A 22,693-nucleotide genomic window follows, 5' to 3' on the forward strand; every position below is an offset into this window, starting at 1 on the left:
CCTCCCCCGAGAGCGGCAATGGTTCGTCCTGGGGCAGGGCGGGCCGGCGAGGGGTGCGCCGTTCGCTTCCGGGTTCGGGTGCGGGAGGGCGCTCTGTGGTTGCTCCTCCCCGCCGGCGCTCTCCCGGCGCGCGGGCGCTATGCGCAGGCTCGGCCCTTGCCTCAAGATGGCGGCGGTGGCGGATAAACAGAAGCACGAGCACGGGCGGGTGAAGATCGGGCACTACATCCTGGGAGACACGCTGGGCGTCGGCACCTTCGGGAAAGTCAAGGGTGAGCGGGGCCGCGAGGCGATCGGCGGCTCGTCGGCGGGGCCCCGGCGCCGGGAGCGCCGATCGGAGCGGGGCTTGCACGGGCTGAGCTGCCGGGGTGGGACTTGCCGTCCCGCTGCGGGAAGCAGCGGCTGGGGCAGAAACAGCTTCCTCATCTGTGCTTGCGGAAATAACCTCTGGGAGCTAAATGCTGCCTCTGTTTAGAACAACACCGGGCATGTAACGAAAGTAGGGAGTTTAAGTCATCGAGCTTCGTATATTGCATTTTGATACTCCAGTGCGATCTCTCGATGCCCTTGTAAGGAAGGCAAGATTTCTCTCTCTACAGAGAAATAAGCGTAAAAGGATGGGTCCTGGGATTGTTGGATTAGTAACACAGCTGATGTGCAGATACGGAGAAACTTAATGTTTAATCTGCTTGGCCAGTGGTTGTAAAGTTTTTTTTTTTTCAGCTCATATTTAAGAAATTTCCCAGTGTAGGGCTATGGATGCCGCGCGGCTTGTTTGAAGGCTTGTAGAAATAAGGTAGAATTTAAACTTCCGCATAGTGCCATGCACCGCAGATGGCAGGACTGCGTTAGTTTACACTGTTCCTGCCGCGTTGTTTGTGAGAACTTCAAATATTGGGGCAAGCAAATAAAAAACAAATGAAAAACTTTCTCAAATGAGTAGAGCTAGGCTAAGGCTGTATTCTATAGAGTTGTGGGGTTTTTTGTTTGGGTTTTTTTGTGGTTTTTTTTTTTCTTCTTTGGGGGGGTGGGCTTGTTTTTTGGGGGGGTTGGCTTTTTTTTTGTTTGTTTGTTTGTTTTGTTAACTGAATAGGTGAATAAAAAACTCAGCTTTTTTCCTCAGTGTATATAATCCATTGTATGTGCTCTGCACAAACTGTTTTAGCTATTGACGTGTTGTGAAAAAAATTAATAATGTATGGTAAATAGGATGATATTTTGCTTCTTTTTTCAAGAGAACCTTATAAAAGGGACAGCCCCAGCATTTGGGGGCAGAGAGAAGCTCCCCCCCCCCCCCATCTGGCAGCTGGGGTACCATTTTTTTCCTGTGGGAACTTAGTACTTCCTTGAGAAGAGAAAAACAAAAGTAATGTAGCAGACAAGCATTAGGTTCTCTTTCCGTATAGAAGAACTGCCTGCTTCAGGGAGGGGTCAAAGCTGCGTTTGTTCTGTGGGTTTTTACCCAGCACACTGCAGAAGACTAGGATTGTCATAACATCAATGCTCTAGTACGATCCTAAATTTAGGAGAGCACTGTTGCAGTACTGCTTTTCTTGTCTCCGTATGATGTACTGTGTTACTTTTGTCTTGCTTCAGCTGTGCTGAATAGAGAACATTTTATCTATGATGCACTGATTTTCTCTTGACCACACATTTTCTTCATTTAATACCAGATCTACAATTGTTTTCCTTTTTTCATAATTTCCTTCTCTGGTGATATGGTTTCATCAGTTGACGTAAGGTGAAAAACATGTGTTCACTTGTTAAAATTCTGTTAGGATATACCTTGAGCTCATGTAATGTAGGGGGTCAGGCAGAGTGAATGTTGTATTCTAACAGTGGTGGCAGCCTGAAAAAATTGGAGTGGAAAATCAGTGCCTTATTTGGTAATTGTGAAAGGTCTCCTCTTGTCGCTTTCAGATGAATTCACGCTGCTGGTAGCTGTCACTGGTGTGATTCTATCCCGTTTATCATTTTCACCTGGCTATGCCACTCTGAATGAATTCTGAGTGACCTGGTTTACCTGACTGTGCCTCAGATGGGCGTTCGAAGAAATGGCTCTTCCTAGCTATCATCTAGGCAAAGCTAAAATGCCACTAAAGTGGAAAGCTGAGGTGGCAGAATACTGAATCTTAACCAATTGTATGAGACACAATCATGTTCAGACTTCTCTGGGATTCAGTGTAAAACATATATCCCTATTGCCAGCATTGCTTTTTAAGCTGTTGTTTTCTGCTGAAACTACATGGAAACTTAATTCCAGATACTTTTTTTTTTAAAGTTATTTTTGATAAAAGCAAGACTACTCAGGCTTCCAGTGATCCATACTGAGATGATAAGGGATGTTACTTAAGGCTCTAAATATACAATAATTGTTCCAGCTCTCTGTATCTAGGGTATCAACACTGTTCTGTATAGACTGCAAACCAAGTGGTCTGGGTCAAGGCAGCAATAAGACTGCTGTAAATGAACAGTGCAGGTCAGTATGGTATCTAATGTTGTGCAGCAAGATGGCTTTGCACAGCACAAACTATTGTTGTTTAGGGTTTTTTCCCATGTTAGTGAAAATATATGTTTAGCTCATTCTCTTAAGACTGCTTCCCTCTGAGCTTTGGATTGGCTTTTTGGCCTGCTGCAAATTGTTTCATTAAATACAACATAGCCTTCAGATTATTTTTTTTCTCCTCTAAAAACTTAATGACTGATACCTGTATTTCATGAGTATGTTGTATTTGGTCTGCATGACCTCAAAGTAAGTTTTTTTCCAATTGAAGAACTGTTGAACAAGATAGAGACTCTTCCTCCTGCACTTCTACAATTAATAATAAGTCACTGCTGCTTTGAGCCTCTATCACTGTCATGAAAATCTTGATCCTATGCAAAGCTGCAGTGAAGTTTGAGGGCAATTAGTATGTTAGCAGAAAAAAAAAAGAAATATAGGAATATACTAGGTCTGGTGGGTTTTTTCTTTTTTTTTCAGAGATTATTTTGAAGGACTGAGCTAGTTGAGGATTAGGGTGCATTCCCTATTATAGGTAAAACTTCCATCAAGTGGCAATGCAAAGTAGATTTCGGGAAGGTAACACTGGCTGCTTACGTTTCTACATGATGTTATCATCTGGTGTGACACTTTCACTTCTGTCCTAATGTTGAATTCAAAAGTGTCAGCAGTCTGTTACCTGTTGGTATCTGCTGTTTTACTGGTAACAGATACCTTGAACTGTATCCAGGAAAGGCTACTTGTATCTTAAAAGGCTGGATTTGTTATAATTTCAAATTGAATTAAAGTAAGCCAAACGTTTCTGAAGAAAATAGAGATTGAATTTGAAATGTCTTAAGCAAGAGAATAGGCTTTTTGGGGTCTTTCTGCCCTGGCAGCAAACCATAGTATGTTTTCATTACAATAATTTATTCAGAGCTGGTGGAGTTGAAGGAGCAGAAAATCTTGTTTTCTCCCAGTCAGTGAATAAAATTAAGGCTTGAGGCTCATAGCCTTGAAGGCTGTCACAGCTAGAATTAGTTTCAGTCAACTGCAAATGTTACTGTTTAATTACTTTGAAAGAAAATTGTTTTGAAAAGCTCTTTTCTTATGTGCCTTGCATATTGAGCATAGATTGTAGCTAATCAATTACTTTCTAATTTTTTTTTTTTTTTAATGCTAATGGAATTCCAGTCTAAGGTAGACTGACAAATCAGAAATGAAACAAAGCAGTTTAAAAATGAGATTTTATAACCCAATGCATATCAAAACTGTGTATTTATATCTTAAGTTGTAGACTTGGTCGAATATGTATGTTACTTAATATATTAAACACTGTCTTAAATGTGCTTTGTACAGCAAAAGAAGATGCAGATTCATATGTTTGACCAAAAGATTTTTGCTAAGAAATTGTTTCTTACTAACAAAAACAAATGTTACATTATAAGTTACTGATTAAAGTTGTGGGGGTTTTTTTGGGGGGTTTTTTGTTTCTTTTGTTTTGTTTTGTTTGGTTGGTTTTTTTTTTTTTTTTTTCAAATAATCCAGGTGTACATCTGTTCCCATTATGTATGGGTGAAGATTTTGCAATTAGAGTAGTTGCTTTTCTAATTTTTATCATTTTTTCTGGTGATTCTTTACTCCTGAGGGCTTGAACAAAGGTGATATAATTTGTTTGGTTCCTTTAACTGCAATCACATTTGAAGAAAATAATGGGGATGTGATTGTAAGTCTGGTTCAAAGCAAATAATTCTCATACATTTCTAGGTACTCACCTGCCACTGCTTTGTGGTCTCTCTAGAACTTGCTACGGATTCCAGTTTTTTCCTGCGTTCCTCAGTAGTGCCTTCCCAGCACTTTGTTTATTGTGGCCATTGTTAGGTAATTGCCCCTCTGAATTAGGAGATGTCTTTGTCTTTTCATCCTGATCAGAGCTCTTTTGTTTTTTTTTATGTGCTAAACATATCTCAGTGCAGCATTGTGATGGTTCTGGGTCTTGGGTAATCCTCTGTTTAGTTCCCTACAGGAATTCAGACTGCTTAATTTTATAAGTGGCTGTCTTCTTGTAAGAAGAAGCATGCAGATGCTTGTCATTATCTTCTGTCTCTCTGCTAAGAACTTCTCACTTGTTTTTAGCTTGATATAGAGGCAGAAGGCAGCAGGAAGGTATTTTGTGCTGGAATGAGATTTACAGATTAATGGGTGTTTGTTTTTTCTATCCAAATTATCTGTTGAACCCAGATTTTTTGTGGATCACTGCTGTTTAATCACAGCTTCCCATGGATATATTTAAATAAATCTTGAAGCCCAGGTCTTATTTAAATTCTCAAGTGAGGGTAAGCACCCAAATGTGTGAGTATTGTGTTCAGCACAGTTCTGTTACAAATGTCTATTAATGTGGACAAGGATGATCCATGTGTGTCTGGAGAATCTGTCTTATCTTTGGAGGTAGAAGTCAGGGTGGCAAATGAATGGTAATATTAAAATCGCTGCATGTGGCAGCCATGCAGATAGGGAAGCCTTCTAGTAAAAGAGCTACTTAGCTTCTTGGTGTTCCATCTCTCATTGTATTTTGGGTTTAAGGAAAATATTCTTATGGATTTTGCTGTGTCTATTCCCATTACCACTTGCAAAGTTAAGGACTTTAAGAGAGGTAACTCACTGTGAAATAGTTTATACTTTTTAGTTCCTCTGTTTAAAGAACAGTGAAACCGTCCTTATTTTCTTTTCCACTTCTAGGAATGCATTAGGTTGCATGTTTGCATTGTTTTTCCTTGTTTCTGTTCTATATTTTGTGCATTTCTTGTCCCTTTTGCCACTCATTTAAATAGAATAAAGCTCTGGTGTTAACTGCACAGAATGTGGAGCTGTCAGACTGCTCCAAGGACAGATGCATTTTTATAAGTAAACTGATCAGGTTCTTACACTGGTAATTCAGAGCAATTGCTGGAGCAGGCTTCTTGAGGGAGTGATAGGAGTGATCCTTGCAGATGAAGTAGAAGAGGTACAGGAAAACATATTTGAGTGGGTTGCCAAGCAAGCCAAAAGCTTGGAGTGACTTACACACTGAGTGGAAATGCTCTCTCTAATTAGCAAGGATGGCAGGGCTTGGGGATATGCTTTTTTTTTTTTTTTTTTTTTTAAACCAATATTGCAAAATATGTTATGCTGCAAGACTTCTACTGGTTAGGAGTAGAAATTCTATATCATCTGGTTTTCAGCCTCCCCAGACATAATGGGGATATGTGGAATGCTAGTGTCTTAACTTGGCTACATTCAAAAAGGAGAAACAATGTCTTAAATGAGCAATTGAAAACCTTGACTAACTACTTCCTTGTTTCTTGCAGTTGGAAAACATGAGCTAACTGGGCATAAGGTTGCTGTGAAAATCCTGAATCGACAGAAGATTCGCAGCCTTGACGTTGTAGGAAAAATCCGCAGGGAGATTCAGAACCTCAAACTCTTCAGGCATCCTCATATAATTAAGCTGTAAGTTTTGCTTACTATAATCAAGCTTACTTAGACAGTAATCTTTTTGCTCTCACTGATCTCAAATACATTTAAAGGGCAATACTACAAACAGTAGCATTACTTATTATTATAAGTATATAAGTATACTTATCTTGTCAGAAAAGTAACCAGCTTCAAAATATGCAACTGTGCCCTCTCTAATGTGTTTTTACAAAGCTGGGCTTTACTGCAGGCTGGAGAGTTTCCCTTAGATCTTTGCTTAGACATTCTTTGAACAGGTGTATGAAATGTAATGTCATGACAGATATTTTTGTAGCAGTCATCTCTGAGTTTAGTGGCTACTTCAGTTTTCTGTTTATGTTTGATCTTTCTTTTTCCTGCTTGGAAAATGAGTTACTAAGAACAAGAGTGTAAAGGTCATTTCTATAGCAAGTTTATTGTATCTTTTCAAAGTGTTTTTAGTGATGAGCTGGTCATTGATATGTTTTTTCAATGTAGGTGGTGCTCTGCAAGGTTTTTTTGAATTAAGGATGTAAAGTTTGATAAATCTGATTGCTATTTCAGAAATCTTCAGTGTAGTGGCTACCCTTTGTCTAAATGTGGTATTTAAAATATGCCTGATTACATCTCTTAGTTGATCAATAGTTCATCAGTGGATTTCAGAGTAAAACTATGTCCCAGAGTAGACCCCTCCTGTCTCATCTGTAGTAATAAATTATAAGTAACATTGATTTTCTTTGACTCTAATTTCCTGTTAAAATTAACTGCTCTTTCAGAGTGTGGGTGACTTCCACTGTCTTAGTCATGATGTGGGTGGTTGTTTTATTGGTAGAATTTTGTCTAAAGACCCCACTGCCACTAGCAGATGCCATGCTTTTGCACTCCCTTTAATTCAGCAACAGTTGTTACACTGAAGCTAAATTGTGTTGTGTAAGGCCAACTTACTAGCTCACTTCTTCAGTGAGCTAGTTTTTAGAAAGCTGTTGAGCTGATTTGTCAGCAAAATTGCTAGTGCTTTCAGTTAATCTGTCAATGGGTCCAAAGGGCATACCTGTAGCCAGAGCAGAGTGGGAAGTGTCAGTGCACCAAGTGACTTACCAGGGTGAGAGAGGAATGTGTACTTGTGGTCTTGCTAAACTGAAGACAATTTAGCAGATTTGAGATGACAGTTTTTTTCTCAGGCAATCACAGGGAAAATTTTTTTTTTGCATGTGGAATGCTGTAAAGAGAACAAATGAAACAATTTTTAGGTAAGAATATTGGAAAAAACCAAAATCTCTTAAATTTTTATTTTGTCCTTAAACTTGTTATTTCAAAGCTATGTTTTTAAAATATAATTGAAGTAGAATGATAAAAATATAACAACCAGAGATCAATACTCTTAAATATTAATATTCATCATTATTTAGAGGAATTTTTTTCCTAGTTTTGAAGTACACGTTTTGATTTATGGGAAGTGAATTTTTTTGCATGTTAATGTTGAAAAGTGTGTATTTTTGCACACTAGCAAAGTCCTTTTGATGTCCCTTTTCACTGCATCAAGCTGTTGATGCAGCTGCACTGTCTTATACAGTCTTACAGTCTTAAACAGTCTTAAAGAAATACCTTGTTCCTCTGAAAGAGCAAGGACTGATATTCCTGATAGGGATTACAAATTTTCTGCTAGTCTTTGCAATGGTGGCATCACACAGTGAAAGGAGAGTAAAAGGCTTCTGAAAAATATTGTCATTCCAGTAGCTGTAGATTGATTGATAACTATTGTATATTTTTTATCTGATTATTTGTATGACTTCAGTTTTAACTAAATGTAATTAGTGTTTTACTGAGTGTGTAGACTAATAGAGACCTTCTCTTATCAGGTACCAGGTCATCAGTACACCCACTGACATTTTCATGGTGATGGAATATGTTTCAGGAGGAGAACTGTTTGATTATATCTGTAAAAATGGAAGGGTAAGAAGTAGTCCAACTCTGCAAATCAGTGACTTGCATTCTGTTATTGCATTTGCAACATTCCTGTGTCACTCTACACTGAGGGGACAGACTTTTGGGTATCTTTTTGGTTATCTTTGTCAGAATGATGCAAGAAAAAGTTTTCTCAAAAGAATATTATGATTAGTGTAGCACAGGATTTATGATTAGAGTGGCATAGGATTTCTATGAGCAAAATGAATATACTATAGTTTATAAGTAGTGTAGTATGGAATTTTTACACAACCTAACTTGGGATATCTATTCACCTAGACCTTCTGTAGATCTGGTGAAATCTTAATACATATTTTGCTGTGTCCATATAACAGTCACAGTCTATCCTTAAAAGTTCTAGGGATGAACACAAGTCAATCCTCAAGGGAAGCAGAGGATGCTCGAGGTGTCTGTGGCCACTGACAAGTCCCAGGTTTCATTCCCGTTTAGGACTCATAACTGTTGTTAAAGACATCAAACTCTGGCTGCTGTTGCAGTTCCATGTGCCATGACAGTCATCCATGGCTCTGTGCCTGAGAACTAAAGGCTGGTAAGGCAGCAGATAATCAGCCTAGCACCTGGAATCTTGAGGCTGGTAGGGATGGGAAGAAGAAGACTAGTTTATTTGCTTTACAGGACCTCCAGGACCTGATAATGAGGCAGAGGGCATGAACACATGACTTGCATGGTCACAGAATGGCTGCTTGCCTCACTAAGTGGCATTAATTAAGCTAACCACATTATCATGGGCTGGGAGCAAGGGGTACTGGTTATACCTTGTTAAATGTGGGTGTGTTTTCTTTTATTTGGTTTCAATTGTGTTTCTATCAATTAAAATATATTTTATGACTGTGGTTTTGTGATTTTTTTTTTTTTGAAAGTACAAATGGTTGTATGTTAACACATTCCAAATCTTTATGCGTGACTTTGTCGTAGCATTCTTCCTTTCTACTAATCTGTTAATTTGCAATGGCTGGGAATAAGCCAGATGAATATGTACCCAGTTGGAGTAGCTGAAAACTGTTTCTTTAGTATATCCCGTTATTAGAAAGCTACCACTGTCCCCTTATTACTGTCTTCTACTATTAGAAGAGCTTGTGTAAAAGATCTGAAATCCCTTTTTACAGACTAGATATATAGGATACTTCAGTTGCTGGAACAGATTGATATAGATTATGGGTCTTTGTAGGAAATGCCCACCTAAGTCTGCTGTTTTGGACTAGCTGCTGAGAGCATAAATAGCATCTGAAATTTATAATTTCTCTGATGCATTTCAGCAGTTTTTGCCAGCTTAAATCTTGCACTGTGCTTAAACACCAAACTGATAATTCTAATAATACAAAGCTAAATGTTTCAGTGCTAATGTGACATCTGCCAAACCAGTTTCAAAAGTGTCATTAAGAACTTCCAGTGACTGAGTAAGTGGGTATGTTTTGTTTGAGTCACTTTATAGCTGTGGTACAAACAAAATTATATAAGGTATGAAGCTGCATGCTACTAGTTCTGATAATCTGTAAGAGTATCTATAAAGCTATATAAAGTATCAAATGATAAATATAATTTATAGTTATATATATTTATAGTTTTATATAGCTTAGGTCATGGAAAAGTTTCCTCTGGCTAGTAAAAATGAAAAACAAGTTAACTTCCACTGTCTCTTAATTATTTAAAATCTTTGTCTGTTGTAGCTTGATGAGAAGGAAAGTAGACGTCTGTTTCAGCAAATCCTTTCTGGTGTGGATTACTGTCACAGGCATATGGTAGTACATAGAGATCTGAAGCCTGAAAATGTGCTGCTTGATGCACACATGAATGCTAAGATAGCTGACTTTGGTAAGTGTTGCTTTATTTTTCTATCTGATTGCATTTCTGATGTTAGATCCTGCTAATAACAATAGGAAATGTTAAACAAAGTATGTATACTTTAATATCCAGGTGGTGGGATAAACAGAGGAACATAAAGAAGATAGATGTAAAGCAAAATAATGTTCTTGTACATTTATTGAACTTGTTTTCCTCTTGAGCTTTCTTGATTTCTCTTGAGGTATTTTCTGTGACTGGGTGAAATTGTGAACTGATTAGTTTGGTTTCACTTTACAATATTTTCTTTGAAATACTAAGTAAACTTAGTTTCTGACCTTTCTTCTTCAAAACTCACTCCTTTTCTGTTTCACCATCTGTAAAACGTAGGTGCTTAGCTCTCCTGGAAGAACAGTGCAGGGGCAATTCATCATCTTTAAGAAGCTACAGTGTTATATAAAAATACGCTAGTCTTCCTGATTTGTTTATGCTAGCTGTGCATGTCACAGATGCAGAGAAGCCTTGAAACTAGGTCTTGGAACCATCTGAGTCAGGAAACCTCACCATATATAAGCATAGTAAGGTATCCAGACTGCTCTGTCATGACAGATCTCTTGTAGACATAGTGGATAATACCTGCTTATGTAAGTCTCCAGTGAAAGGTGTTAGGTAGTGCTGAGTATGCAATGTTTTCAAAGTATGGTGTTCAACTGTGTGGGCCCTGGGAATCATATTGGTTTCTCTTGTGAAGAAAATTATTTGGGTGAAAATGCTCACATGGTAAAGAAATGAAGTACAGTAACTTACAAAAACATCTTCCTGTAACTTGGCGTTAGCAAAACTGTAGCACTCATTTATTCATGAGTGGTGTATTAAACAAGAGCTTAATAAAAGCTTTTGTATGTTAGAATATGAAAGCTAGCCAAGTTGTACTCTTTCCCCTCTGCATTTCCTGCTGACCCATAAAAGGGCATAATTCCTTATTGGACACTGAGTTCTTTGATTTATGGTAGTCTTGATCATGCAGCCTTACTGAGGAAACTAGAAGAAATTATCTACAGCTGTTAGACTATACTGAATGCTGGTGAATGCAGGTGGCCTGGTTCTAAAGCATGCTTCTGTTGCTTACAGAGTATCTGAAAAGCAAACTACTAAACTGTGGTGATGCACCTAAACCAGGTGCATTATGTAGGGGTGTAAACTGTAGTAAATTCATATTTCCTCCTCAGTTCCTTTCTTCTGTGTAACCTCTAACAGGATTTTAGGGAATTCTGTGGTAGCATTTCCCACTTCGGCATTTTAGAAGCAAATGGGAATTTTAGTACTTTCTTGTTAATGACTAAAATCCTATCTTGCTATACTCGTTCATCTCCCTTTGAGCAACTTTGTTCTCTGTCATGCCTGTGTCATCCAAATTTAACTGTTCTAGTCTAGGAATGAATATGTTCTCAAATATCTCTAGGCTGTGGGCAGTAATGGATTGATGTTACTCAGATTTCTGGTAAAATACATGAAGGATTATGTGGCATGCTCATATAAAAATTCCATAATTCCAAACAATGCTATTTCTTAACTGGAATTAATTTGTTAATTTTCTCATTTGAATCACTAGTGGTTTGTTCTAGGTGGTATATGCAGTGTGAAATAATTTTGCTCCCTGAATTTTTAGTAGTTACTCTTATACACTTTCAGGTCTATCAAATATGATGTCAGATGGAGAATTTTTAAGAACAAGCTGTGGTTCCCCTAACTATGCTGCACCAGAAGTAATTTCTGGAAGGTAGTTTCTTTTATATTGGATACATGTATGCATGTACTTCAGTCATGTTGCTGCTTGATTTAAAGGGTACAAAAGTACTTCAGTTGACAAACTTTATGCTGAGAAACTGAGGGCTGTTAGTCGTATTGATAATTTTTAAAATGTTTAAAGCTGCTCTGAACTAGCTGTGAATACTTCCTGTAAGGAAGAGGTGATGTCTAATGCCCCAAATGTGTTGTGTACACTCTGCCTAAATTGCTTTGAAAATCTCATGTACGGCTCAGATCTTGGAAGCTGAGGTGCAGAGTCTGCTGTGAAGATGAGTATCAGTGAAATACATGCTGCAGGGTAGATACTCATTGTGGAGGTAACTTCCCTTTTTGTAAACAATGATTGTCAAATCTGCTTTCAGCTACCTACCCTAATATTGCCTCTTGTTGATTGAAGGCCAGATGTCTCTTTTACTCTAGCAGGGGCACAGAATACATGACACATTCTGCTATATGGACTTGTCTTAAACTTTTCAGCCACGATCTGGGGGATAACTGGCTTTGCACAGATTCCTCTAAAACATTGATAGCAATATATAACATGGGCTTTCTTAGTAGTAGATGCATATTTCTTTCAATTTGTCATTGTGCAAAATTGCACTATGGAGACACATTACTGAGGAAAAACTGTACTTGTGCCCTCTTATATATTAGAAAGGCAAGAGTAATGAAGTTCAAGGGATGCACAGAATAGAACTGAAATGGTATAGTGCTTGCAAAATCAGTTGTCCCAAGTTCACGTGCTTTTAATTACTGTGAGACAATGGAAAAATGACAGAAAACATATTTAAATGTATTAAACACAAATCACTAATAATTTTTTTTTTCACAGGTTATATGCAGGTCCAGAAGTAGATATTTGGAGCAGTGGGGTTATTCTCTATGCTTTGTTATGTGGAACGCTTCCATTTGATGATGATCATGTGCCAACCCTGTTTAAGAAGATATGTGATGGTATCTTTTATACCCCTCAGTATCTGAATCCATCTGTCATTAGTCTTCTGAAGCACATGCTGCAAGTAGATCCAATGAAAAGAGCGACAATCAGAGACATTAGGTAAAACACTTGCTGATGTCTGATCACAAGATGCTGGAATTACAATAGCGCAAATATGCAGAACAGAGAAGTTATTCATACAGCTTGTCCATGTTTTCTAGACTGAGATGAAAAATTCAGCTTGTGACGGCTTGGTTTTAGCTCTGATAGTGCTGATCTGCAGTAGACAGTGAAGTATCTATAGGAGATCATAGTAAAAGAGATTATATTATATATGGAAATTCTGAAACACTTTAGGTTTAAGACTGCCACAGCAAAGCTGTTTACTTGCATAATGGTTTGCAGAAATTACACTATATAGACTTCTCTGGGGGAAGAAAATGGTCTTTCTTGTTAGGAACCAGTGCTCTCTACTGTAAATATTGCTTTAATCTGATAACTACTGCTTTTATTCATATTTCTTCAGGCTCTGAAAAGTTATTTGTTAAGACTGTGAATATTCCACATGTAAGGCAACAATTTCTAGCTTCAAAGCACTGGCATGAATTTCTGTATGAATGTAATTACTTCAAGCAATTACCAATTACCAAGTACCGATAAGTTAAAGTTGGTAGGTAGAGAGAGGCATCATGGGCTCCAGATTCCAAGAGATAATTCTGGAGAAGTTGATTGTGTTGACAAATATGTGCTGGATCAAATTAAAAAAAGGTAGCTGAGAGAAATGTACTTTATGCAGCAGCTTAATTTTCTTTGCAAGAAGCTCTAAGGAAAGAATGTTGCTATACTACCATAGTGAAAATGCTGCTCCTTTTAGGGCTGGAAGTTAGGAAATAAGCAACCTCAGTTGTGTCAAAAAAATAGCGTGTGGAAAAGAAGTGGTGCAAAACAGATGTTGAAAAATGGTGGTTACAGAACGCAGATGGAATTTGAATCCGAAACAGCCCTGTCCTATTACCCATATGACATCTCACGTCACAGTTTATTTGAATACCTTAATTCTTCTAGGGGTTGTATGTATTTGCATGCAAGGGGAAAAGCCTGGTGCCATGAACAGTAACAATATTCCTCTGGGTTCAGTCATCCCTGCTATGGCTGAGCTTATGGCTGTTGTGATATGGGAAAATATTCTTCTGCTTCCCAATCAACTGTTTTTCTGATTAAGCTATATTTTGCTCAGCACATTTGTGCTGAGGAACAGTTATGGATCCAACTGAGTAGAGCTTAGTTTACTGTGCTGGTTTGGGCTGGAATAGAGTTGATTTTTTTCAAAGTAACTCTGTTTTGATCTTGTACTGAAAATAGTCTTGATAACAGGTGGATGTTGTAGTTAATGCTGAGCAGGGCTTGCACAGAGACAAAGTCTTTTCTGCTTCTTACACTGTCCCAACAGAGCAGGCTGGGAGTTCACAAGGAATTGTGAGGGGACACTGCTGGAGCAGCTGACCCCAACTGAGCACAGACATACTCCATACCATATGGGTCATACTCTGCAGTAAAAATAAGAGGAAGGCTGATGGGGCTGGTCTGCTGGTCATCAGACATTTCGTGATGAGTAGTTGTTTTTATCTGCATTACTTGTCTTTCTTGGGTTTCCTTGTCACCTCTTTTGTTTTCGGATTTCTTTTCTGCCTAGTTTTTTTTTTTTTTAAATTCTAATTATTAAACTGTTTTTATCTCACCCCTCAAGTTTTTTGCACTTCTGCTCTTCTCTTCTACTTCTTCCTCATCTCTCTGGAAAGGACCAAGCCAGTGGCTGTGTGGTGTTTGGTTGCTGGCCGGGGTTAAACGATAGCAGTCCTGTTTGATACCCAGTATGGGGCTTGAAGGTGTTGAGATAACAGATTTGAACAGAGCATATTAGATAAAATAATTATAAATTCTATCAGTATAATGGTTCTTTGTAAGAATATTGATTTTTCTGTTCTCAATATTGATTTATCAGATCTCTTCCATGCTCCATTTTTTGCTGTACACGTTGTAGATTTAGAGGATTTTCTGCAATTTGCTGTGCTATGTAGTGCTTAGTGACTTTTGGGGGGGTTGTTTTATTTTTTTTTATTAGAACATTGGCCTTGAGCTTAATCTGGTATTTGGGCTCCGTATTGAAGCTGTGACTGTCCTTTGAGTACCATCTCAGGGAGACAATTAACAATTACATATCTTTGTCCAAGATTTTTTTTTTTTTTTGTGGAGCAAATACAGAATGGCACTTTCACTACATTCTTCTGTGATGTTTTCTCCCTCATTGCCATAACTTCAGTATCTTGAACATCCTTGGGCAGTCAAAATATTTCTACTGGTATTTCTTAGGAGTGTTATAAATGATCAAATTGGCAGCCAAATTTATAATAAAATTTAACAAAGATTTATTAGATCGTTAACAAAAATAGAATTTCGAAAAACCACCACAGCCAAGGCAGCGTCAACCCCCAGTGTGGCGCTGGGTGAACCGATATCGGACTGCTTCCTGCAGCCAGTTTATATACCGTTTATTCTGCCTGAGGCAGAAATGACCGAATGTTCCTTTGTGTCCCTTCACATGTAGAACTGGGCCCATACATGTGCAGAAATATACAAAAGTCAGTCCAGGTGTCTGGATGGTTATCTGGACTCCTCAGAAGAGCCTGCATTCACATGTAGCGAGTGGCCAGTGCTTGAGTATGGTAGATGCAATCTTCCCAGGTGCAGGTCCTCCTGAGTGGCTTAGACATTCCAGGGAAGTCAGCAATCATGGCCCAGGAAGGTTTCATTCATACGTTAACAGACTTGATATCATCTTAACATTGTCTGGGAACTAATTGAATAGAAATAAGACTCTGCTCCCATCCAGGGTGGTCAAAGACATAACATGGATTTTACAATATCCTATACACATATATAGCATGAATTATCTCTTCCATATACTAGAGGAGCATAATTTAGACTTTTTGGAAGATTAACAGTCTATTTTGGAACATCAGGCCTCACAGCAGTATGGTTATGGGTGGTAAGGCACATGGGAGAAAATGTACTGGTAGGGCATGATAGGAGTGACATTTTATCATGAAGTGATAGAATGTTTGAAAGAAAGATGCTGTTGCAAGGAGGCCTGGCTTATTAACACTGTGCTGGGACCTGGCCTGGTCTTATTGAACACTGCTCAATACTAATCAGCACCCTCAAGGAGAAGATGGAATTTCTGGGTCTGAAAACATATCAACAGACACTTTGGCTAAGACAGAAATCCAGCTTTCAACTATATCACTTGCTCCTATAACTAAAAATAAACAACCAAATAAAAAGTAATCTTGTTTGGTCAGGCATGAAGAAGCTTCTAAGAGGGAACAGGAAGGGAATCAGAAGGATCAGCCCTTTCTGTGGGCTGAAAAACAGTCACAAAAACAGGAGGAGGGAGGTACTGAAATTGTAAATGAGAAAGTAACCAACTGATTCCTATCCCTAAGCAATTTGTGAGATAGCAAAAACATTTTTTTCCAGTTTCCTTTATGTACTATTTTATTATCTGTGCTACAAGGGGTCTTGAACTGGCAACCATTATTCTTTCTTCCAGCACAGATTAAAATTTATTTTATATTTTAAAGGAATTTCCGGTTAATATGTTTTCTTTACTTACATATACTCAGATTTTTTTTATTTTTAAATCTAGGGAACATGAATGGTTTAAGCAGGATCTTCCAAAATACTTGTTTCCTGAAGATCCATCATACAGCTCTACCATGATTGATGATGAAGCCTTAAAAGAAGTGTGTGAGAAGTTTGAATGCACAGAAGAGGAAGTGCTAAGTTGTCTGTACAGCCGAAATCATCAGGACCCTCTAGCTGTTGCTTATCACCTCATTATAGATAACAGAAGAATAATGAATGAGGCCAAAGACTTCTACTTGGCCACAAGTCCACCAGATTCTTTTCTGGATGATCACCACCTGTCTCGCCCTCACCCTGAACGAGTGCCATTTTTAGTAGCTGAAGCACCACGTCCCCGCCACACCCTTGATGAGCTGAATCCACAGAAGTCAAAACACCAAGGTGTAAGGCGGGCTAAATGGCACTTGGGAATACGGAGTCAGAGTCGGCCTAATGATATCATGGCTGAAGTTTGCAGAGCAATTAAACAACTGGATTACGAATGGAAGGTAACAAAAGAGAGGACCTTTACAGCAAACAACAATGCATTGTGGTTTGAGCTGTGTAGTTATATAGCCCAGACATCTGAAACTGTTTTCATATTCTGGCATTAATCTTATGTGCCTGTGCTGTCCCTGTTTGCTGTGCCAGAAGGGTTTTGGGGGGCAGAATGTACATGCTGACAGGAAAAAAAAGCTAAAATTTTCTCTTGGGGATGCAGGAATATATTTCTCTTGGCTAAAATGAAAACCCCAATAACCCTCAAATCCAACAGGTAATGAAGTCTGAAAATACTTGATAAATACTAGTGACTTGAATGGACAAAAACAGTATGCAGTGACTTTCAAGCAGTTGGAAAAAACCAGTATGCAGTGATTTTCAAGCAGTTCTGGTTAACTGACTCAAATCTCTTTCATACTAGGTTGTAAATCCATATTATCTGCGTGTTCGGAGGAAGAATCCAGTAACAAGTGCATATTCCAAAATGAGTCTCCAGTTGTATCAGGTGGACAGCAGAACATACTTACTGGACTTCCGTAGTATTGATGGTATGTGAAGAGTTACTTAACTGAGTTGTAGGGAAATCATTCTACTTGCAAACGTCTTTTTTCACTTATTTAGAAGTGAAGTAAGTGTTGCCCTTTTTTTATTTTAAACCAACCTAACCTGTATTAGTGTTTCCTTATTCTTTCCTGGACTAGTGTCCCTGTGATACATGCTTAGCTGCTGCATCCCGTTTGTTTTTCTGCTATATCAGCTCCTGAGGAGCTCTGTTTTTTGTCTGCATCAGAACTAATACCAGTAGTGCAAAAGGGGACAGGATTGTTGGAGGTGAGATTGGGACCAACTTCAGCTGCCTTTGGAGCCTCACCCCAAATTTAAACATTAATTTAGATCTGAAGTAAGCATGTGAACAGTGTTTTCTAGTGAAGATAAACGTGACATCTAGGCATTTAGATCTGATTTGGACTGTACCTCTCTGTACTGGGCCTGACTGAGATGGAGTTAATTTTCTTCCTAGCAGCCTACATGGTGCTGTTTTGGATCTGTGACTAAAACAGTATTGATAACACACTGCTGCTGAGTGTTGCTCAGAAGCACTGGCATAGTATCCAGCCTTTCTTTTTCCACACTGGTGTGTTGGGAGGGGAGCAATAGCTCTGCAGAGCTGAGCCATATTGAACAAAGGGATGTTCAATGCTGTATTGTTATGCCTAGGAAAGAAGAGCTTTTGGGGAAGGTAACCTTGAGACTGGTTGGGCGTCAGTCTGCTTTGGAGATACTGGGTGGTTCCCTTTGCATCACTTTCCTCCCATACACACCTTACTTAAAACTGTTTATTTGTACCTGTGAGTTTTTCACTTTTGCCCTTCCAATTTTCTTCCCCTTTGCTCTGAGATATCAGTGGTAAGGCAAAGTTAACCCATCAGGTCTACTAGTAGCTAAAATTTGAGGTAGGAATTTTATGCTCACAGGAACTAAAATCTTGAAAGCATATAGTTTAACCTGTACAAGAATATATTTTATGGAGTGACAGTAACACAGTACACAAAGCCTGGTTAGATGAAGTGAGCATAGGAGCTAATAGAGACTGAACACCTATTCATGGGCATAGTAGACTAAAGGAAAATTACCTACAGCCACTGGTGTAGATGACATACCTAGGAAAACATTGCATGGAAAAAAGGAATTTTTTTTTTTTTTGGACTGCTTAGAGCCATGCAGCTTTGAGAGGGTAGCCTGCTACAATCATGGTTTCCACTTCTGAGGAAATACAACAAATCTGTGCCCTTGGGTTGTATCTCTTCCAATAGTTAAACTCATTTGACATTCGTTCTCTCTGCCATAGTTAATGGTTCTTTGTTCTCATATCAATTTGTAAATTTAAGTAGCTTTGTGTAAACAAGAGGTATTGCCTTTTCACCAATTTCTCCTGAAATAATTTTTCAGGAGCCAGCTTAGAGCCAAGTTAATGTTCAGTATTTAAGATTAGAGATGCTTCAGCAGAACACTACTATTAAAATGAAACTATTTTCTCTTCATAGTGAAGGTAAAGATCAGTTGCTGCAGCCTAAATATACATTCTATGGTAAAAAACTTTCAAAAGAAGAATAAATGAATGCAGATGCTAACAAGTATCATAAAATACAAATAAGAACAATATATAAATACCCAAAGAGAACAAAAATAGAATAAAAATAAAGTAGATTGTAGAAAAAACCTCTACAAACTGCTATTGAACTTAATCTTATGATGCTGACCTGTTTTTGTTTTGAGTAACCTAAATTGAACAGTTGGCTGCTGAAATCAGTTAATGAAAAATACAATTAATATTAGTCTGAACTAGATGTAAATAGTTCTGAAGTACAGTTCAGAGCACAGAAGGAATTAGCGTAAGAACATTTGCTGTTATGCTACTATGTATACAAGCTTTTATTTTGTATCAAATGCTGTTTGCAAAAGCTGTTCATTTATTAATAAAGATTTTATAAGACAAGATTTAAAAATGAGAAGGGAAGATACTTGCTCTTCCTAGAACTGTTTTTTTTTTTTTTTTACCAAATTTTTCTCTTCTCGTCTCTTCCCTTGTTCCCAGATGAAATTGCTGAAGCGAAGTCTGGGACTGCAACTCCACAGAGATCAGGTTCTGTGAGCAATTATAAATCTTGTCAAAAAGATTCAGATGCTGATGCTCAAGGAAAATCTGCGGATACATCCCTTACCTCATCAGTGAACTCTTCGCTTGACTCTTCCACAGCTGACGTAACTCCAAGACCAGGGAGTCATACAATTGAGTTTTTTGAGATGTGTGCAAATCTTATTAAAATACTTGCACAGTAATTTTGAAGATGGGCTTATTTCTTTTAGAGCAATAAGCATGCCTAAATCATAGTCAGATGCTTCCAATTATAATCAAGTGAAATTAACTAAGGCGCTGAAAAACCTAGCCACAGAATGCAATTTGCACGGGGATTAAAATTATTATGGGCAGTTAACATGTATTATTTTGTAGCTGGAGAGAATTCTGATTGCCTGCTGTCCAATAGCATAACACAGGTACAGGAAATAACATGCCCTTTGGGTAGTGTTTGTAACATTTTACATTGAATGCAAAATAGGCTGCCTATAATATTTAAGCTAGATGGACCTCCTTGTTTTTTTATCTAGTTATACATATATCTGATGCACTGTAAGTTAACATACACGTCCTAGTTCAGTGATCTCAGTATGACTTGTTGGTCACCCTCTACAGTTGTGACTCAGAACTATCAGCATCTCCTAACAGATGTTAATGTGTTAAAACTGCTATGTTTCTTCTCCCTAATTTGACAAAAAATAATAAAGAATGCTATGATGTGTTACAATGTACTACTTTTAACAACAAGTGTTATTAAAGGCATGTAAATCTGGCCAGTTGGAAATGTGTAGGTGCTCTGTAATGAATTGAGGGTGAAAATTCTGTGGATGGTGGGTAGAGTGATTGAGTCCATAACAGTGGCAGGAGACGTAATGCTGAGAAGACGTGGCATCCCATGGACTAAACCAAAATGTTGCTTTGTGGAGAACCTGTCAGGAAGCTCCTCCTTGTCTATACCTTTTATCTTAGTGTGGTAGCAGCACAGCAGCTCCCCACTGCTACTGCAGACCGAGAATCCTTTTCCTTAGAAACATGTCCCTGTAGTTAAGAGCAGAGCCTGAGGGCTGTTTAATGCTGTTCCAGAATCTGAAATTTACAGGTTTTTAACATATATGTTCATACTTTGATACAGCTGGTTATCACCTTAACTTACAATACACTATATAGTATTCAATATGAAGTTGAAAACCACATACACAGGTTTCTAATTTTTCCCAGGTGACCTCTATAGGAAACTTATCTATTTAATGTAACTGAATTAAACAGTCTTAACTTTTCAGTTGAGCATTGAAAACTGATCATGACAACTTGAGTGCAAGAGTATTTAATTGTAGATTGCAATTATCCATAATAAAAGTCCTTCTGCATTTATTGTTTTTGCAGCATTTCAGGAAAAAACCTGAACTTTGTATGTTGAAATCACAGGTAGTACTTGCATGAAAACCTTTAGTCTCTTTAAATTGGATTTAATTAGCCATGGTTCCATTTTCATCTGACACTTAGTAGACATAAACTGTCATAAAATACTTAGTTTTGCATTCAAGACTTAATGTTTGCTCCAGAATAATATTCATGACTTACGTAGTTTCAAAGGTTGCTCCCCCAGGAAGAGGCTGGAACTCCAGGCATTACTGAGCAGTGAAACCTGGACTCTCACATGGATGGAAATTCTTGCCAATGGCTGAGATTTTATCCATGGGAAGCTGCTAGCTACAGATATAGGAATAGTTCAATCCTGGCCAGCTGGCTGCAGCTCAGAAATTCACATGCACAGAATGTGAAGAAACATAAGGATGTTTTGAAGCCCCTGAACTGCTGTAACTGTGTTTTAAACTGGGTGATTGTGAGGTCTGTCTCATAAGTGGGTACAGGTTTACAACTTCTTTTTTTATCCTCATGTGTCACAGATGGTCCCTGTAGAGACACTGGCTGTATCACTGTACCTTAAAGTGGAATATTTTCCAGAGTGGAAGTTAGTATCAGAAGGTGAAACCCAAAACTTTAAGATGCCAATGTGAGGCACCAGTTGCAAATCCTACAAAGAAGTCCTGTCTTTAGTCTTGTACAAATTGGTGCCGATGTACTGAATAAATCAATGTGTTCATTTTTGTTACCCTTTATTTTGGAATTAAGGATTGCACTTGTATAAACACTACAAACGCACAGGTTTTTAAATTGTAGCAATTCCTCATCTGGAATTGGTTTGGGATCACTTGCATATATTGAACTATTTATAAATGCTTTCTGCTCCTTGTAATGTTGATAACACATGCAAGGTGTAAAGATGCAAAATAGTTCTTAATTTTATATACCTTTACAGCCCTCTTGTGCTGTAAGACAACCCTGGTTTGTCCTTAGTTTTGGTATCAGGAGGTTAAAGCAAGTTTCTGGCAGAAGTGTACAATATATGTAGTTGTAAATAAAAGTGCATTTTTATGGTAGATCAATTTTGATGGCCAAAGGTTTTCTGATTGAATTGAGATTTTTATAGGGAAGGGGGAGGGGTAGAAAGGGGCACTAACAACCAAGCTGAACCCAGTTACCTGTTGTGTGACTTTCCTATGCTTTGTAGATCTTGCTGTTGAAATTGCTTTCTTCACATGTTCCTATTGATCTTGCAGACCTTTAGGATTGCACTAGGAGCTGCCAATAGGCTGTGAAATGAAACTTCACTAAGTGAGCTGCCGCCAGAGTTGTAAGGCAGTTTATGCAGATACACAAACTGGTAAAGTGTGTTACTCTGTATTCCCAAGGTTACTCCTGTTGGAGTACATTGAGTTACCTTGTCTTTGTATTGTAATTTTTTCAGTAACATGGATGAACCTGGGCTGTCCATGTGCAATATAAATCACTAGGTAATGGATAAAAATTCATCTTGGTGGTGCAATATGAAGAGAAGAATCCTTTCATGTTTGTCTTGATATGAGTGTTTAATACAAACTTCGAGATAAATTTTATTTTACCAGTTGATTACCATTGTAAGATACGAAGTCCTGTTCTTCAACAAAGATGTGCCTACTTCCTGTTAATTTCTTTTGACAAAGCTGAATGGCAAAAATGCTTGTTTCTAACTGTATAACTTTTTAAACTTTCAAAACTAAAAACTAAGTAAACATAAAATATTGAACCATCTTGTTTGAAACTGTGTGCTTGCTGTTTTCTAGCGTTACATGTAAGTGGACAAGAACTGTTACACTCGTTTTAAAAACAACAGGTATTACAATTATAGAAAAGCAGCAACATGACAAAACTGACAGCAGATTTCCCAGCTGGACAGGGTGATGCACCAGCTGTGCTCGCCTGATCCGACTGATCCTTTCCCCCTCGATCTTGTAAACGCTTGCTGCAGAAAAGGAATTTGAGACGGAGCAAAACCTCATCAGGTCGTATGTGCCGCTGTGGTGACGCG

At 38.2% G+C, this 22,693-nt stretch overlaps 1 protein-coding gene across 1 annotated transcript; it reads left to right on the forward strand.

Moving 5' to 3' along the window:
- Positions 1–114: 114 nt before the first annotated feature.
- On the forward strand, positions 115–22,414 carry PRKAA1 (protein kinase AMP-activated catalytic subunit alpha 1). Its single transcript, XM_059873270.1, has 9 exons — positions 115–272; positions 5,827–5,968; positions 7,810–7,903; positions 9,604–9,748; positions 11,408–11,495; positions 12,357–12,581; positions 16,168–16,654; positions 17,068–17,194; positions 19,243–22,414. Exons 1-9 carry the CDS (start codon positions 140–142, stop codon positions 19,485–19,487), a joined length of 1,686 nt encoding a protein of 561 aa, XP_059729253.1. The 5' UTR covers positions 115–139; the 3' UTR covers positions 19,488–22,414.
- The last annotated feature ends 279 nt before the right edge of the window (positions 22,415–22,693 follow it).

The sequence above is a fragment of the Haemorhous mexicanus genome, chromosome Z (assembly GCF_027477595.1).
Source record: "Haemorhous mexicanus isolate bHaeMex1 chromosome Z, bHaeMex1.pri, whole genome shotgun sequence".
NCBI classification, from domain to species: Eukaryota; Metazoa; Chordata; class Aves; order Passeriformes; family Fringillidae; genus Haemorhous; species Haemorhous mexicanus.